Here is a 19,038-nt window from a genome sequence, read left to right on the forward strand (position 1 = left end):
TGGGCAAGTTGCAGCACCCAGGATTTGATTGTGGACATATGGGTAGTAATGAGATTCTAATTAGATTTTGATACTTAAGCCTGATGCAAGAAGGGTCAGTCTCTTAATCGTGTTAGACATTGAAGAGATTACAGGAGTGACTTTTTCCTCCTTACAGACTATGCACTAAGAGCTGCCTCTCTTTAACTAGATTGCAACACTAAATGTAACTTGATAAATGTTGGCACGTTGCTGTATTAGCTATAAAATCACACACAAATTTATTAATTTTGTAGCCCCACAGCATTGAATTGCAATATGAAAAAGGGCACTCCACACATACTCCTGCCAGAATAAACTCTTGACATAATTACAAATTAAGCAAGCACTGTGAATTCTAACAGGATTTGTTCTCTCTTCAGACTTCACCGACAGAGGTGAATTAACACAGAAATAAGACTACCTCTAACTTCAGTCTCCTGTTAAGTTTTCTTTGCTACTTCTGTGTAGAACAGAAATAATAGGAAATAGCATCTCTGTCACTTGTACTGTCATTTTTTTTCTAACTTTAGGCAAACTGGCAGTTTCAGGAAAACCAACACTACTTCTGGTATTAGAGGAAAGCTAAAGATGTGAGGAGGGCACGGGGGTATAAATCCATGGCCTTAGAGGGCTTGTGGTCTAAAGCTTATGACTTGGCATTCACATCTCATATACATATCCCTCCTCCACCTCCCTCCTGACAAGGACTAGTCTTTAGACACATTTCAAGTAGCTAGATTTGTCTTCCATCATTTTCAACAGCAATAGTGTTTATTTGTGTACATTAAAAATTGACATGTGCTTTAGATCAGAGGCTGTACTTTGAATTAATCTCCCCGATTTAAGTTTACATCCACAGGGGTTAAGGAGTCTTCAAAGTGAAAGATCCCTAGGAAAGAATAACCCACTTTCTCCAAAGCTGCCATTCTGGACTGCCATTGTACCCAAGGTACAGTCTATCCAGGAAACCAGAAGGAGTTAGCTAGTTAGGATGTAGCCATACTGACTTCAAGACAATGTTATGTACCCTCAGTATGTGTTCTTAAGCATAATTGTACAGATTTCTCTGATTGTACAGATTCTAAGGTAAACACTTCCCTGTTACCCAACTACATAGATTTTATGCCAGTTTCCATTAATTACTGACATAACAGCTACCAGAAAAACATAGACGTAGGGAGTGTTGTGTTCCCAAACACAAGGAGCGCATCATGCCTGTTTAAAAGATGTTTTTTAAAGCTGAGGAAAAAAAATACCGTGTAAAAACCATGCACCACTCTGGGAACAATATAACTGCTAAGCTCTGCTCACAGCAGAATCTTACACAGGTTTAGCTTGAACTTCACGGTGTGAAAAACAGGCCCTGGGAATTAAACTGAATTCACCTAAGAGACAGGCTGGAGTAAAGCTCTTCTGCTTTTTATTTTCAGTATGTTCACTTAAGTTGGCTGGCCTGGCTGACCACTTCAATAAACTATCTTAAGGTGAGAAATATCTCCATAAATGCAAGCAAGTTGTTGAAAATGGTAGGGAGTAGAGCCCAACCAGACACACGTTTATGGAAAACAGAGCTGAAGCAGCTCTGAGACGAAAAGAGTTGTGCTAGTTAAAAGTCCACAAACAATTAGCATGGCCATACTTCACCCTAGCACAGCTGGCCTCTGAGGAACCAAAATGTACTTGTCCTTGAAAGAGAAAAGAGCAGATAAGCCACAAAGAATTATTTTGTGGGAACAGCTTGTATGGACTCTGGTGAAGAACATGAAAGGAGCCAACTAAAAATACATCCAGGCCTGATTGTAACCAGCTTATTTTGATGGAGAATATTTACATATTCTATTTAGATCCTTAATGTTTCTGTGGTGATTTTTTTTTTTTTAAAGCCTTGGCAATTGATTCCTGATGATTCCTTTTTTTTTTTTTTTTTAATCTAATAGAAATCAAATAGAAGTATTTAATAATAACAACTCTAAGTTTAAAAGCAGAACAAAATTGTTACCCCTAGGAGATTTTTTCAGATGCTTAACAAGAAAATCCTATGTATTCAGCTATATAAATCAGGCAAGTTCGACAAAATACTACAGTTGTATGACTTGCTATCTTGTTACCTATATTGTGTCTTGGATTTAGAATTTATACCGCTCAATATTAAGCTGTAATTCTTGTAATCCTTACTGTTGGTGGCAGACTCAGAGTGGGTCTTCTGTAGACAGAGTAACTGCCTGACATTTGAAAGACCCACCAAAAAATGAACTCCCACAGGGCGTGAGAAACTCAGGAACAATAATCAAGATTGGTTCATAAGCTTCTTGACTTTGAGTTGTTTGTTTCTCTTTCTGTTTCTACCCACTATGTTTTTCACTGGCGTGCTCTGCAGGCTGCTGGTTTTGCCTCTGGTAGATGCGCAACGCAAAGGACTGATTTGTCAGAGAGAGGGACTGAACACCGTTAGCACCGACAACCTGTACAACACCGAAGACAACTGCTGACAGCAATTCACGGTCTGTACCACAGATACAGCTACTCTTGCATTAAATCACACGGACACGGCGCTTGGGGCGAGGGGCTCACCTCAGCTCGGATGGTGCTGTTTGCCATCGGGCACCTCTCCCCAGGGCAGAGCAGCCCCTGGTTCCAGCAGCATCTGGGCCAGGGACCGCGCAGGGGGATAATGACTCCAGAACGGAATGAGCACTCTGACCTCCGGAGCACAGCACGAGGCAGATTTTTCCCTTCCCAAGGGAGCTACTGAAGAAGCCGACATTGCTCTGGATGACGCAGATGAGAAAGTGAGGAACGGGTCCCGGGGAGGAGGGCGGATGGCTTAAAATGGCACTTTTTTAAACTGATGACGGTTCACTTCCTGTCAGAATTCAAACGAGCAGCACGAGCACTTCCCGCCGGGCGGCAATTCCCGACTCCCGCGCTCGCGGCCGGGCAGGCGCCGTCTCGCGCCCCCTGGCGGTGCTCCTGGGCGGCGGCGGCTCCCGCGGGCCGGGAATCGTCACGGGGCTGTCAGAGGTGGCAGGGGCCTCTAGAGATCATCGAGTCCAACCCCCCGCACAAGCAGGATTGCCCGGAGCACATCCCACAGGATTGCATCCAAGGGGGTTTGGAATGTCTCCAGAGAAGGGGACCCCACAACCTCCCTGGGCAGCCTCTTCCAGGGCTCTGTCACCCTGACAGTAAAGAAGGGTTTTTTCCTCGTATTTAAATGGAAGTTCCCATGTTCCAGCTTGTGCCCAGGAACTACTGAGCAGTCTGGCTCCATCCTCCCTGCACCCACCCTAGATACCTGTAGGCATTGATAAGGTCTCCCCTCAGCCTTCTCCTCTCCAGGCTGAACAGCGCCAGCTCTCTCAGCCTTTCCTCATCAGGGAGATGCTCCAATCCTCCAGTCATCTCTGTTGCCCTCCCCTGGACTCTGTCCAGCAGTTCCCTGTCTCTCTCGAACTGGGGAGCCCAGAACTGGACTCAGTTCTCCAGATGCAGCCTCACCAGGGCAGAGCAGAGAGGGAGAAGGATCTCTCAACTCTCCTGGCCACACTCTTCCTTATGCACTTCTGGGCAGCAAAGGCACTTGGCTGGCTTTGATTGCAGGGGTTTGATTTCAAGTTTTCTGGAGGTGAAAGATAAAGCACAGAGACATCTTTGTGCTATGGTAGGATTTTTCAATGACTCCCTAATTATTATATCTATACCATGGAGGCTTTAAGTATAATTCTCTGCACGCATATAAAAAATAAAAGCTTAAATCAACTTCATTATGTTTGCGTTAATTGCAGTATTCTCGTCTCCTTTCCAAATAAAGGTTTTAGAGTAGGGACAGGAATGGAAGATTTGGTTACCCAGACAGAAGCTGACTCAACTAGAAATTATGTTTTCCATTGATGTTTTTCTTATACAAACTTTTCCATCCATGCTGCTTCCAGTTTTCACTGACCTGCACCCCTAGGCTCTGCACTTCCACGTAAGCTAAAGCTCAGAGGAACTCGTTTTGAACCTTCTATATACAGACACATCTTACATAATTGGAGCCTGTTAAATCCTTAGGGTCCACAGAATGCTGAATTAGGGTTTTTTTTTAATCCACATTGCAAAGAATCAACTCTGAAAACCTAACCTCACATATCTTTAAGGAGACTCACCTGATTGGTTTGATGTTAAAATATAATACAGCCACAAACAGGTTAACTGCATCAGGTAGCATACGGCACTAAAATCCTTTTGAGAGATGGGAGTTATACCATAAAAACATAAAATTTTGTAAGGAATAAGTGTATATATTTCTCAGTACGATTATATTAACAGCTTGCATTTGGAAAAACAAAGTTAGGCCTACAGAAGTTTGAGCAACAAGTTTTCATAAACTTTTTTCATTACTCCTACAGAAGAATGCTTGCAGAGCTTTTAACTAGGATTGCTGTACGCTTGTGTTCCACTGCTCAGCCCTCTAAAATTGTAAAAATTATCTCTCTACAACTAGCACACTATTTACAAATAAACAAGCATTATTATTTCCATTTGTTTTAAAATGCGAAATGAATTTTGGTTTTCAAAACCCAAAAAGCAAAATTGTTTTTTTAAAAAATTAAGGAACAAATATGCAGTAGCGAGCTCACCCTAGAGTTGTTTCCTGGCTGTTGTTTTGCAGGGATCTTGCACACACTAGTACCATCCTGCTCCCATCAGGTACGTCCTATTTCATGGAGAAAACAAACTTGGGCTTTAAATATAAACTTTTATGACAAGCAGGTTTTAATTACATTATTCTTACTCAGATAAAAGCCTGTATAGCCTCTCAGATTTTGCTCACAAATTGTCATGCCACTATCAGTGAAACAAGGAGGAGCACTATCCCAAATGTGGTTAACAAAACTAATATTCCAACTAGCAAGAGCACCTGGGTCAGAGAAATGTAATCAATCCCCACCTTCCCATGCTACTAATGCATCCCACAGAGGTCAGCTCCCACGTGTCCTTTGTACAGGATTACTGCTTTCCCAGAGAGCCTGAAATCATGCATTTCATACTGTGGGGTTACAGAGTTCTCCCAGGCTCTTGCACGAGACTCCAGACCCAGAAGCCTTTACCCACTTAGACACACCACCAGGCTGCATTAAAGTCTAAGCTGGCAGCTCCACAGTGCAGAACATGTGGCACCCCCACCTTCCCCCCTCAGGCTGGATCCACGGGTGCTGATGTGCTGCAGCCAGAGCACAGCAGCTCTGCCCAGGGAAGGACAGGTGGGGTTTTCCCATGATTTACCACAGCACACAGAAGAGAGAATAGGTTCAAAGTGTATGCAACATTTTATTGAAAAAATACGAATGTTCTGTACATAAAGTACAACTCAACGGGCTTGATAAAATCTCCAGAGACTTATTGGTTAATATAGGTCTTCTTTTCTTCTTTTTCCTCTAAGGGCATAAAGCATACAATGAAGCAGCAGGTCCCCTGTACTTGTGCAAGGGCAATCCCACGGCTGTGCGTGCAGCATAGCACCTGGCTCTACAGACAGGGCTCCAACATGCTCAAAGTACTTTGATGGATGGTCTGCAAAAAATTTAAAGTATGGAAGAACTGCACACAACTGGTCCTCCAACCCACTGACAATTCAAAATTTATTGTGAGATCTCTGTTATCCTAAACGGTCTGCATCTGCATATCCAATATTTCTGGCAAATAAATACAAAAATAAATAGGGATCTGGCCTCACAGAACCTCAAGTCTCGGAAGCAACACGATGTGTAGCAAGCTACATACATATTTTCAACTATATCAACATAATTTATTTAAATCTCTATCAATAAATGTATTAAAAGTATAAATTCTTACCAATACTGCGAGTTTAGTTCTGGAAGTAAACCCAGAAAAACATAAGCTTTTTCAGTTCATTCTCACAATTTAGTGTGCTCTTTAGAAAATGCTTTATATCTGAACTTCAGCAGAAACTAGCTGCTATATAATGTAATTCTATTCCCCAGACCTAATATAAAAAGCTTTTAAAATCTTTTTACAGTAACTGGCTTTCATGTCCTAACTTTACATACAGTTACTAAAAATAGTGCACATAGCAGTGCTGACTAAAAAGAAGTTTAGTGTTTAACTACATGCACAAATGCTGGAGTACCAAAGCAGAAACTGAATAATGTGGCAGCTTCAAAATTAATTTGTTGCTAATCGGATGGTGTGACAATACTGCAATCCCAAAGATATGTATGTTGCAAATGGAAAGACAATGAACAGGACTGGATGAGGAGAAAGTTAGGCAAAAGACCTTTTTTTCTTCTCCATTTAAAACTGGAATGTCTGTTATCGCCAAGAAGGTAAATGAAGAGCAGCGTTAGAAGCTTTTAATTAATCAGGAGTAAATTGTGATGACTTCTCGGCCGCCTCCTCTAACAAGCAATACTCTCTCCAGACCCTCAGTCAAGACTTCCAGGAATTCCATGTCTGTTTAGGTGAAGTCAAGGACAAAACGAGTATCAAAACCAAAACACAGTGATCATCTTCTGTGTGGGGCTCATGTGGCAAGGCTTGGGTAGCAGGGAGGCTGTAGGGGCATTCTCTGTGAGACAAGAAGAGAAAATAAGTTGGTCTGTGCCTTGTCACATTTTTTTGGCACAGGCCAGTGAAAGGCTTGCTGATTTAGTGGTACAAAACCAAGGCTGAACAGCAGCTATGGACAGAGAACTAACTGTGGAGCCAACAGGCTTGCTAGCTGTGGTCTAGTCCTACAAGGCTTCCAGAGCAACCAGTGGCAACTTCTGCTTTAAGCACTTACTAGGCCACAAGCCAGTACCCTCCAGTCAGTGGACACTTTATCACATATTGCAGCTTGAGAGCATTTGTGGCAAACAAAATCAAGAGCACAGATCAAAGAAAGAGCTTCGATGTGGACCAGGCCTTGACTGAAAGGATACAGTTCTCATCACCATCGGTATTCTTTGGAGGACCAGGCATGTTGAGGAGAACAAGTCTGGCATCATGGGATCTATTTACAATGACTTCGTTTAGCTTCACTGCTGTGTGCATTCTTCGGACGTTAGACTGGTTCCTGTAAAAGAAGCACATTGAGACTTGCTGTTACAAACCTGCCTCTGAAAACTGAATGATTTAAAAGGCCATTAAAAGCATACCTCAGATCTCCTAAATACCCTGTTAAATGTTGATTCAACACAGTACATTTTTCCAGACTTAATGATGAAGATACAAAGAGTTCTTCAGGTACAGCTGGTCCATTGTTTTAAGATCCCTGGAGTCAAGTGTCCAGTGTATGAAGTTAAATTGCTTTTCAAGAAGCACATTTTATAAAGATGCTCTAGCCTTGCATAAGAAGTTAAAACACGCTTGCCCAAGGGGACGTGCTTCACGTGTGCACTGCCCACAGACACTTGTGACTGCAGAGCCCTCTTCCCCTCAGCTTCTGGCAGCCCTCTCCAGATCCCTCACTCCCATGGCAGCACAGACTGTGCACCTCTCCAGATGCAGTGTCAGGCAACTTTCTCAAAGGCTCATTGGAGCCAAGTTGGAGACAGGTACCATTGCACTCAGTCCATACATCCCACAAGTGCACTTGTCTTTTTGTGTTGAACAGCAGTTGGCATACCCAGAGAAAGCCTGGTTTCCTATAGATGTGTAGGCTGGAATGCAGCCTGCACATAAATGGCTGGACATGTGCCTGCTCATGGAGCTTTTTTGGTGTATAATAAGGATTTCAACCTTTCCTTCAGTTGGGCACTAATCAACCTCTCTGCCTGGCTATTTACAAGAAACACTTATGACCCGAGTATCTTTAAAGTCTCAATCATGCTTTCAAATTTGAGTAGCCACTTGGTTCAAAAGTTAGGGGAGAGAACAGATGCTGCATGATCTCATAAACCTCTCCTCCTTAAGGATCCAGGCTAACAGAGGTAACAGGATTAATTATTCAGAATATATCATCACAAAATAACACCAATTCATGCAGGAACAGAACTGGAGAATATCCCTCAGGGACTCTGAGCCAAGGAATGTTTCCTTCCTACAGGAAATCAAGCGTTATTTTGGTAGCGTAAAAGGAAAAACAATACAGAAATAGACTTATCAATGGGAGGATGTATTTGCAGCTTTGAGGATTTCCACTTGCCTTTTTCTCTTCATTTTAGTATATTAAAAACAAGCAGTATTAGAAACAAATCAAATATGAATGTATAGGGTTTTTTTATTCTGCTTTACATTTGATGAGTGAAAGTCTTCAATGACCTTGCCGCTCCTCTTGAGTATTTAGGTTTGCAAAGAAATGTTTTATATAGACAGAAAATAGAAGATGCAATAGTAAGAATGCTTATTATACTAATAACACAATTTATACATTTTGAATTACTTTTCTGTTATTTCATGTTATTATTTCATTTAGAGCAAGGACACCCTCTGTCTTCAACATATCACACTGTCAGTTTCAGAAAGCCAGGGACAACAGAGAGGGGCTAGATTATGTTTACAGGAAGTGAGGAAAAAAAGAGCACCAGAAACAGAATGCTGTTATTAACTATGTATAGTTTTGGAAAAGTAATTGAAAACTAAAGGTTTGGTATCCTCTAAAGTGACATTTAAAATTGGCATCTCCCAAGTGATTTGAAGGTGCAGGCTATAAGAAAGTGCTTAGTGTTCAGAAACTGCCAGAAATAACATCATAGCAGCCAGTGTTGTGGAACAAGAGCTCCTTTAAATGAATAATGTTTCCCACTTTTTGTGTCCATACTCTGCTTAAGAAAATAGGGTCAGACCTCAAATTGTTTTTTATCCTGACTTAGTTCTTGTCAGGACAACTCTTCATAGTTTGTTACAAGCTATTTATAATGACACTTAGCTTAAGTGGCTAATCCTGCTTCCCTTTAAAAACACTGCCAAGACTGCTCAACTCTAACTCCTTTTCTTCCATAATTACTTATGGTTTTCCTTCTCTTATTTGAGAAAATGAAGTCTTCCCTCTCAACCATCTTAATGTACTTCTAAGTTAAGTAACAAACTTACAAGTTTTCCCACTCTCTGAAAGCATGGAAGAGGAAAAAGTACAGGAAGTTAACACCAAATTCAGCAGAATTTCTACAGTATAGAAACTATGTATTATTGATCCTAAACCAGATTTGAATTCTCACTGATTAAGAAGAAAAATCTGGAACTTTGCCATGTATGCAAACTTGACTGGGTGAATGTTTCATGTAAGATGTACACCAAAGAGGTCACAGGAGATTCATACCTTTTTATCCAAAGCCACAAATAAAGCTTTAGCTCTAGCTATTCAAGGGCACACGGGTGGTGATACTAAGGCTGCTGTTACATGTCAGAGCTCCTTCAACAGCAAGTCCATCTTACAGGGTTTCATAACACATGTATTCTATTCACAGTCATTCATCACCATCTCCACAGCTTCTTCCTTGGTGCGTTAAACATCCACAATACATATTAGATAGTGAAATTATAAGTCTTTTTAAAAACTCTGATGGAAATGTGAGATTATCAGTCTGGTTTTTAATTGTGTTGTTTCTTGAGGTATTTGGAAGACAGAAGGAAAGCTTTAGCAGGATTAGGCAGCTCCAATTTAGAATTTCACTTTACCAAGTAAAATATTGAAGGGTGTGTGCCAGATTTAACTGGGTAGAGATTTCTCAGGAGGCTGTAACTGCTGTCTTTTCAGTAGTCAGGTCTCAATGTTTATTGCACAAGTCTAAACCCAGGATTAGAAGCGAAAAGACAGTAAAAGCAGAGCACATCTAGGGTTCCAAGAGGTACAAGCTGTTGACTTAAGACAAGACTCACGGCTTAATGGTGATGAGATCTCTAAAGCTTCCCACAGCGCTGCCTCGGTTCCGCTTCTCAGCGTCACATTTCTCTTTCGTCCAGGTCATCTGGATGTTCTCAGGAACTGGGTCCCCCTCATCTTCTTCATCTGAGTAGAGGCTCTCCAGACGTGCTATTGAATGTCTGTCCTTCACCAGCTGAGCCTAGAAGGCACACGAATGACAAGGTGAACTCACAGACTTTATTATACATTCTCTGGTTCTGTTTAAGGAATGAAAGACACTTTGTTCCATTGTATCCCTTATTTTGTACAGTCAGTTTAGCATTTTGGACAGCTCTGGTATCAGGCATCTGCCCTAGCCAATAACCTTACATACAAAACTGTCTTTAAACAGTTTTGATGGGTTTAAGCATGGAGAATTTGGACTAGCAGAGGCCTGTACATATACAAGGAAAAATGGCAGTCTAGCTCACATCAGGACATGGTCTGAAACAACAGACAAGGCTGACTCAAAATTGACAACAAAAAAAAAGAGTTGGACAAATACATGCAGAAAAATTACATCATCTGCTCCTTTTAAAACATGTTCCAACAGTCGGAATCGGAATGAAATCTTCAGCAGGAAAACAGGATATACTATAAATTGAGACAAACCCCGGACATCCCACATAAAGCAAAAACAAGGTCAAGAAAGGGTTGAGACTTGCATCCTCAAGTCTTCGAGTATCATTTACATTGCAAAGGAGAGACATTTTGTGTGTTCCACAACATGTATACTTCCATTGTTTCTCCCAAAACAAATAATTTCTAGCATGGTTTTCCAAGTATAGCCAGGCCATTCAATGACTACATGCAATTCTGGGAAATAAAAATCTACACTAAAAGTATTTCCTTACATCTTTAAAACACAGGAGTTAAATTTAAGCAGCAGCTATATAAAACACTACCAGGAAGGCACTTTGTGTGATCCACCTCAGCAGCCCATAGCAATCAACCACAAATTACATACCTCCCTTTCCCTCTCTGTTTTTGTCAGCCTCATTTGCCTCAGCATCTGAGATCTCTGCTCCATCATAAGAGTTCTCTCATAAGTATATGCTGAGATATCGCTATTGTGCTGCAGAAATAAGAAAAAAAAATATTGTGCTTGTAATCAAGTCATAACCAAATATCACCCATTTGCACCATCATGTGAAAACAGGGTTCAAATCCCTTACCATTTCTACCACTTCTACCTCTGCCTCTATTCGGAGTTGATAGAGGAAAGTAGCCAAGTCCTTCTTCATCTGGATGCTGTTGTCATCCATCTGAGCTACAGTAAAAATTCTCATTTTGCATTTTCTCCAAACCTGGTGAGACAACACAAAACTCTCAGTATGTGAACCACTAATCATTTGCTATATGAAACAGAAACTTATCAATATATCAATACAGGCTCCACTACTGGACCTTGTTTCTTTAAACTAACGCACACAGAAGCAGCTGGGCAACAAGGTTTCTCTGGCTAGCTCCTTACTTTGTGCTGTTTGAGCAGAAAAGGAAGCAACATCAACATGCCTCCATCATGTACAATCCACCACACATCAATGTTGCCTTCATTGTAACGCTCATGGTTGCTGGGGTAGAAAGACACGTTTTTGGGAACCAGCAGAGCCAGATGGGCTGCAGTTGTGCAGCGAACAGTACCTGCCCAAAAGGGGAAAAAGAGACAGTTACCTCTAATTCTGCAAGAGCATCTATGGTTTAAAAAAATACAGCCACTCAGCAAATGTCAGCAAACCATAAAAGTAATTGTGTTTATGTAAGGAGAAAAGTGTGTACAGCAAGGCATGCCCAGACAGGTCAGACCAAATGACAAAGCCAGGGTAGAGCAAACTTACAGAACACAAGCCCTATTTCATGTGTGAAATAAAAGCAGCCATCTTCAAAGCTAAGTATGAGGAGAAAGCATCTGCTCTGTTCTAATTTGACTATGTTAGTTGAATGGACCATAGGGGAAGGAACAGGATATAGACAAGAAGAGTGTTAGTTCCAGTAGTGGAGAGAGATGGGTAGGTTAGGACCTGTGAAACAACAGAGACTAGGAAACAAATTATAGTTTGCCATAAAAACAGTATCTCTCAAGTCCATAATTTTTTAACCATTTATTAAACAGATAAATTTTAGCTGCCGGATTAATCTTTGAAGATCTTTCTTAAGTCTTTTACCTGCAAGAAGTGTTATTTCAAACAAAGTAGTTTTGTGAAAAATAAGCAACTTCACAATCCATACTAAACAAAACAGACTAAAAACTAACACCAATTTCAGAAGGACCACACAGAACCTTTAAAGCTCACCTATGAAGGTCTTCCATGACCTCGGATCTTCACTTTGTCTCCAGCCATAGGGCCACCCCAAAACCACAGTATTATGCTTCATGCCACCTAGTCCACAGGACTGGATCAAGTGGGCAATTCCTTCTCGAACTTTATTGGCTACAACTACTTGACAAAATCCTTTCACCTTCTCAATGTCCATCATATTCTTAATAGTCTGCAAGACAGACAAGGAGAAACCTCACAACTAAAAGGAACTCTAAGTATTTCTCTATCATGGGATTAGAATGTGAATTCCTGGTTCATGTGTCCAAAAGTAAATCACATTTCCAGGCAAAGTTCTGCTCATCCACTTTCCTTAATAAAAAAGAAAATACCCACTAATTGTGAATAATACTTGTCTAAAACACACATAGTTCCTTTCCAAACATAGTTATTTCTAACAGATTAAGAGTATTTTGGTTTGTGGTATAATCACTTATTTATAGTAGTAGTGATATCTGTGTTACTAGTCACTTCCCATTTTTCAACCCTCAAACACTCAGTTTCTTAAACCCAAGGTTAATTAACTTCATTTGGATTTCCATTTTCAGATTTCTAGGTAATAATGCTTAGTTACTGCATTCAACTTATAAATATAAGCACTAAACCCCCCATTCCTTAAGAATACCTTCCCCTTTATTTGGTTAAAAACTGAACAAACTTGGTCAACACATAGGCCTATGAATTAGTGTTCCCTTTGCAACTGTTTTCCTGTATAAAAAGCTTCTGGAGAAGTGTTGTCCTGAACAGGGCTATGATGACTTGTTTATACAGTTAGGAAGATGAAATTATTTCTTAACAATTTTTCAGGACCATCCTTCAATGCTTTTTATACTAAATTTATCACCACACTGAAAGAAACACAGCATATTTGCAAAGTTTGTAATTATTGAAATGTTTCTTGGTATGTGCAGAAAACTGAATACTCTTCCCTCCATTAATCAGCATACATAAACTTCAATAGTAATTACTTCTTACAAATGAAGACAGTTTTATGCAGTAAGGCTGTTTACACAAGCTGCAAGCATTGATCTTCTACACCCAAAGGCCCAACTGGCAGCTGACACATGTTTGCAAGCCCCTTACTGAAGAGCTGTAGTACTACTGCTCAACTAGCCCAGAGCCTTTCTGATCTGCTTTCTTCCATGTATGATTATGAAACTTTTAAGTTATCTGCCCTTTCACTCTTCTTTACTATAGGAATTTTTTTAAGATACTGACCTGTTCAGCAGCCTGGGCTTCTCCATAAGTTTCCAAGAAATTCCCTTGGATCACTGATCCTATGATAGTCAAACCTTTGCCAGCTTTCAGCTGAGATGCAAAGGTTAATAATCTAGGGTATTTGACATGCAAATCTTCATCAAGTTTCAGAAGCACCAGCAACTGAGGCCTGGAGAAAAAAATAAGGGAGTGTATTTTTTACTAAGGTTTTAATAAAAACACTTCTAAAAACTTCCTCTCTCATCTCATCAAGCACTGTAATTGTGCTTGAACATGAACTCTGAAACAGTACATTCTTTCTGTTTTAATTAATATTTTATTTCTCTTTATTGAAAGCAGATTTGAAGCACTGAGGGAATTCTGCTGCTGCTTTGTTTTGACAGTCACAAAACCCATTCACGTACATAGCTTAAGAGGCTTACATTAGTGTGTTACTTACGTGGTTGATTTTCAAAGCTCTTTTAAGTACTATTAGAGCACATGCTGTGTTCATACCATAAGGCTGTCCTTCCTGATCTATCTGGATACTTGTGCCAAACAGCTGGGAATTTGGAACATTTTCAGTTAAACACAGATCCCACCTGCTTTCTGTCCCGTAAGGGGGACATCAATTAACCAATTTTCTGTTGTAAGCTATTGTTAAGCAATATAAAGAGATTTCTAAAACTCTCTGGTAGATTTCTAGTCCTCTTGTTCAGAGCCTAAGAGTTGTGCCATGGAGAACTGAGAGGAGGGTTCTTGCTCACTTAATCTGTCTTCAACATACAAAGCCAGGGGGAAAAACATTGGTCACTGTTCCAGTTTTTAATCCTGGAAAGAAAGCAGGGACTTCTTTGTGCCCCCACTGCAAATTAACACAGGCCTCTGGACCTCTGTTCTCAGACATCCCCATAGTTTCCCCAAGTTCCACTTCTGAATTCACTGATTCAGAGTCTGATTAAAGATCCAAAGGATCTGACAGGAAGGGCCCACACAGCCAGGCTCGGGCAATGACAGGACGTCTTACCACAGACTCAGTGCTTCCTATTTTATTTATATTCTGGCCATTTTAATTCATTCACACAGATCAAAAGTATCTTGCTTGGGAGTCCAGTTTAAATCCCTAAGTAGATAATCATGACAGTGCACTTTATTAGTCTAAAATGAGTACCTCCAGTTCTTCGTGTGTGGAGGGCCCTCCTCCAGTCTGAGTAAGGCATATCTTGCGGCACTGAGAGAAAGACCTCGGATGCCATCACCCCATTCCTTCTCTGCACTGTGAGGAACACACAATTTAGCCAATATATGGTTTAATGAGCATTTAATTGCACACTTACAGGCATGCTATAGAGAAATAATTGCCTTGCAATGAGTTTAATCATGTGCATGCATCACATGTATATTTATTATTTGCACATGCGTGTATGTGATAATCTCACGAGAGAAATGTAAATCTTTCAGTCAAATTTATACCACAACACCACCCTTCTCTGTTTAATTTGTAATGAACACTCCACTGCAGAGAATGCTTCCCAAGCATAAACAAACATCAGGCATTTTCAATATGTGATTTGTTAAAATTAAGTTATACAGCCATACTATAGCCTGACTCCATCAGGGATTAACAATCTCAGGCAACCTAACCTGCAGATTGAGCTTTTCAAGGACTGTTCTAGACAGACCTTTTTACCAGATAAACAGGAATAAGATGGTTGCCTTCAGGTATGCTGGGGCAGGAGTAATTACATGAGACAGGACAGAACCCCACCAGGGTTTCTCCTTGCTGTGACTCTGAAGTTTCACCAAACACCTTTAGAGGCTTAACAACAAAGCACTTCAGGGGCTTTTGCTTAGCACTGACAGTAAAACAATGAAAAAAAATCAACTAATAAGGGAAGCCCTCTAAGTCCTGTCTCTGTATAGTTCCTCTCCAAATGTAAGTGCTAAAGATAATTCACAAAAAATAGACCCAACCTCCTCCCTACCCTTTTATGAAGTTAATACTTACCCCTGGTATTCAATGTACTTGTAAATCATGCCTGCAATAAGCATAGCTACCAAAGCATAATACCAAGATGAAATGAACATCAGTGCCAGGCAAATGCTCATGCCTAAAAATGAGAGGGCCCTAAAACAAAAAGCAAAGATATTATTAAGTAGTGGGGCAGGAAAGCTTAAAAACAAGTCAATTATTCTCTTGGTATTTTTTCTTTAAATTATCTATTCTGAACTGGCAGTGAAAGTAAAGCTTCCAGTCTATGTCCCCAGTTCCCAGCAGTTTTAATGTCCTGTTGTTGGAATTAAACTCTCATGCCATTAAATATCCGGGTCTGGTCCACTATGAATATTACATCTGTGAACTCTTGTCTAGAACTGATATCCAGAGATATAAAACATGCCCACAACCCTCGTGGAGAGGGTTCTTCCCAACCCCAGGCTGCAGATCACAGACTAAGCACTGAGAGTGCTGGGTTTCGCTTACCAGTGATAGTATTTAAATCGGGGCCGCCAGTTTGGAGTCCTAAGAAGTGTTTGTACTGCACATGCCAAATTAACAAAGAGGTAACACATCAAGAAAAACCTGCAGAGGCAAAAGAGCACAAAACTTTAGCACACACATTTATAGATTCTGGCACATATTATAATCACATGGATTATTTACAGTCAAAATATCCTATCACATGTGACTGTCCCTCTGATTTTTGTTCGCCTGAGCTATCAGTATAAAGCAGTTAGAAGTGTTTTTTAATTGGAGCAAGTTAGAGCTATTCAGAACATCAACCCTACCTTTGTTCTGTGATAAAAATAACATTTTCCCAAAGAAAATAACAACCCAGCTATACTAAGACTATATTTATTCACAAAATACTCCAGAGCAGAAGCATGTTATGCAGAACCTGAAGTCACAAATTTTGTAGAAAAAATACAAGCAGAACTCAGGCTCCAGTAATTTGCTTTACTGGTGTAAGATACAACTCTGAAAGACTAACCAGCAGAACTTTAAGAGTATCAATTGTTTTTTTCCCCTCCCTCCTTAAATAGCAACCAGCCTGTTTCTTACATGGAAAGAATTGGAGCCACCATGTCAAGCGAAGCAATAAGGATCCCCAGCTCAGCAATCAAGGCTGTTAACAGAAGAGCCCATGTTGGTTCACCATTTGCTTTTCCATGACCAAAAACCTGAATAAACAGAAACATTAAGCATATAAGTATTTCATAAGGTAATAATCATTAAAAACAAGCATTAAAAAAAAAAATAGCAATTTTCCTACACATTTTTCTCTAGAGCAAGGAGTCAAGTTATTCTAATGGCTTTCTGTGTGTCACTGAATTAGATATTACATTTCTGCATGAAATATATGTCTACTCAAACTCCTTTAAAAATATTCCTAGCTTTTAACAAAAGAAAACAAGGATTAAAATAAAAAATATTGACCTTCACTTCAGTGCTGGGCAAACTAAGGAACATAAATCTGATTTCCAAGAGCATAAAGTTTGCTTAGTTAGTATGTACAGAATGCCTTTTTATTTTAAGAGGTACAAACCCAGAGGAAAGGAATGATGTTGTCCTTTGCTATGGCCTGTAGCAGCCTGGGGGCTCCAGTAAGGCTCTGTAAACCTGCTCCACACGTGGAGAAGAAGGATCCTATCACAATGACCCATGGAGAGGGCCATGAAAGGGTGCCCACCACTAAGTTCTTGTTCACTGCATCACCGAACCTGCAGAGAGGAACAACAAGACAGTCATAGTCAAATGAGTATTTTCATAAATTTGGCTTCTTTTTTTTTTAACATGTTTAAACATATTAAATATTATGTATTTTCTTGATTGGGAAATACAGAAAGTAGTAATCAATCGGAGTTACTTTTGATACACAGAAAGGAAGAGCCTGCAGCCCAATTTCAACAATCCAAAAACTTTATTTTTATATCAAAAAGCTCTTAAGTTATTATCACAACATTAGTTTCCACTTTCACCTAGAAAGATGCAGAACTTAAGAGACAGGACAGAAAATCTGAGGGAGCTATGCCAGAAAATATCCAATCAAATACGAGAAGATTCCCAAAATGTTTTTTACAATTTACACACAAATATGGTCTAAATGGCACCCAGAAGTAAAAGCCAAGAAAAAAAGGGCAGGGACGAGGGGCTGACACAGGAAAGAACACACAAAAAAAGAAAAAAAAAAGGAGAGCAATGAAACTTACTTATCTCTCAGGACTACACCTTCTATGCAGGCTCCAAACAGCAATACACAACTGAAGTCTGGAGTACAGAGTGTGTTAAGGAAATGGCATTTATTTAGACATGGTGGATGAAAACAACCACAGAAAGTACTGTGCAAAGTTCGATATGAGCCTCTGTCCTATGGCATTTGCCCTGCCACAACTCCCTAAGTAAGAGTGAGTAAATTAATGTCTCACTACTCATATATACCTTCTGATACTATTCTAATTTTCCATTTTTAAAGAAGATAGTTTCAAATGTTATGATAGAGGAGACAACTTCAAATACAATCATTTTTTGCATAAACGTCAATTTAATCTGCTAGTCTAGAACAAAACAGATATTAAAGTATCTTTCTTTTCTCTATCCTTCTCTGGTGTCTGAAGATATTTTGAACATTTAGCAAACCATTACCTTACACTTATTCATTCCTGTGGTCTCTGGTGGAATTTTGGGTTTGTTATTAAACAGTATCACTTCTGCCTTAGGGAGTACAAAATACTTCAGCTTATTTGGATCTGGCATCCCAGTGAAGCTTTGCTCTTATGATTTAAGTTTACAGGAATAGTTAAACCCTAAACTCTACCCTCTACCCCTGAAATGCAATTGTAAAATACAAAGAGGGGAGAGATTGATCGCTCCTACAAGTCACGGTGTAAACCATCCACTGGGTGGCGTATTAACATCTACATAGACAGTGACCCAGCACGGAAAAAATCTTGAGCAGCAAATATTTTAACACTGAAGCTGGGATTTACTTCTGTGACCTGTTTTAATAGTCATTACGTTAATAGGAAATGCAGACTTCTTGGTGCATGGTGTGTTCCCAAAGTATCATCTGGAACAAGCTGCACTCCTAAGAAGCTGGGACAAATGAGCTGGGATTGTAATTAACAGCTTGGCAAGGTTTGGCAAAAAACAGGTTTGAAACAGTGGAATTTTCAGGAGTCACCATCCCAGCCAGCTGCCCTTTGGGTGGGATTTATTCAGAAAGCACTTACAAACAAGTTTTGAAGTCCTTGCTCATATTAGTTGCCTTTTGCACTTTCTTTTTAACCTCCTACGTTGATAAATTGTAGCTGAGGACACCAACAGCTAGATGAAGCTGAAAGACCTTGGCATCATCTCTTCCCTAGCAGGAGAGAAGAGATTAAGATAGTCTTTCCTAAGCAAAGCTCCTGTGATTCTAAACCCTGAAGAGTTTAACCACATACAAAACCTGTCAACTTCAACTGGAGCAGAGGCTGCTCCTCTGAACTCAGTGCCCTGAAATCTGGTATGAGGAACATCCTGTAAATTAAGTACTTCAGTCTCAGTGGAAACAGGCAGGCAACAACGAGTCATTCACAGCTAAATGGAGCTCACTACTGAGCAGGGTTTGTAACACTTCCACACCTGCCAGCTGGGGATACATTCAAGAATCACAGAAAAGCATTGCATCAGAT

The 19,038-nt window shown here is 40.1% G+C and overlaps 1 protein-coding gene across 6 annotated transcripts in view; it reads right to left on the reverse strand.

The window, feature by feature from the left end:
* Positions 1–5,310: 5,310 nt before the first annotated feature.
* SLC12A4 (solute carrier family 12 member 4) overlaps positions 5,311–19,038 on the reverse strand; it is a 47,822-nt gene continuing 34,094 nt past the window's right edge. For 4 of the 6 annotated variants that reach the window (XM_051629066.1, XM_051629067.1, XM_051629069.1 and 1 more), the window contains 14 exons: positions 17,575–17,632; positions 16,911–17,085; positions 16,427–16,545; positions 15,848–15,946; positions 15,374–15,493; positions 14,537–14,641; positions 13,387–13,555; positions 12,145–12,340; positions 11,325–11,494; positions 11,026–11,157; positions 10,818–10,925; positions 9,826–10,010; positions 6,948–7,081; positions 5,311–6,477 (listed from right to left, as the gene is read on the reverse strand). In XM_051629066.1, the coding sequence (XP_051485026.1) occupies positions 6,386–6,477; positions 6,948–7,081; positions 9,826–10,010; positions 10,818–10,925; positions 11,026–11,157; positions 11,325–11,494; positions 12,145–12,340; positions 13,387–13,555; positions 14,537–14,641; positions 15,374–15,493; positions 15,848–15,946; positions 16,427–16,545; positions 16,911–17,085; positions 17,575–17,632 (1,862 nt within the window). In that variant the 3' untranslated portion in view covers positions 5,311–6,385. The remainder of the gene's footprint in view (positions 6,478–6,947; positions 7,082–9,825; positions 10,011–10,817; positions 10,926–11,025; positions 11,158–11,324; positions 11,495–12,144; positions 12,341–13,386; positions 13,556–14,536; positions 14,642–15,373; positions 15,494–15,847; positions 15,947–16,426; positions 16,546–16,910; positions 17,086–17,574; positions 17,633–19,038) is intronic. The other 2 variants (XR_007890540.1, XM_051629071.1) reach the window with 2 other exon arrangements.

This window comes from Apus apus, chromosome 11, assembly GCF_020740795.1.
Source record: "Apus apus isolate bApuApu2 chromosome 11, bApuApu2.pri.cur, whole genome shotgun sequence".
NCBI lineage: Eukaryota > Metazoa > Chordata > Aves > Apodiformes > Apodidae > Apus > Apus apus.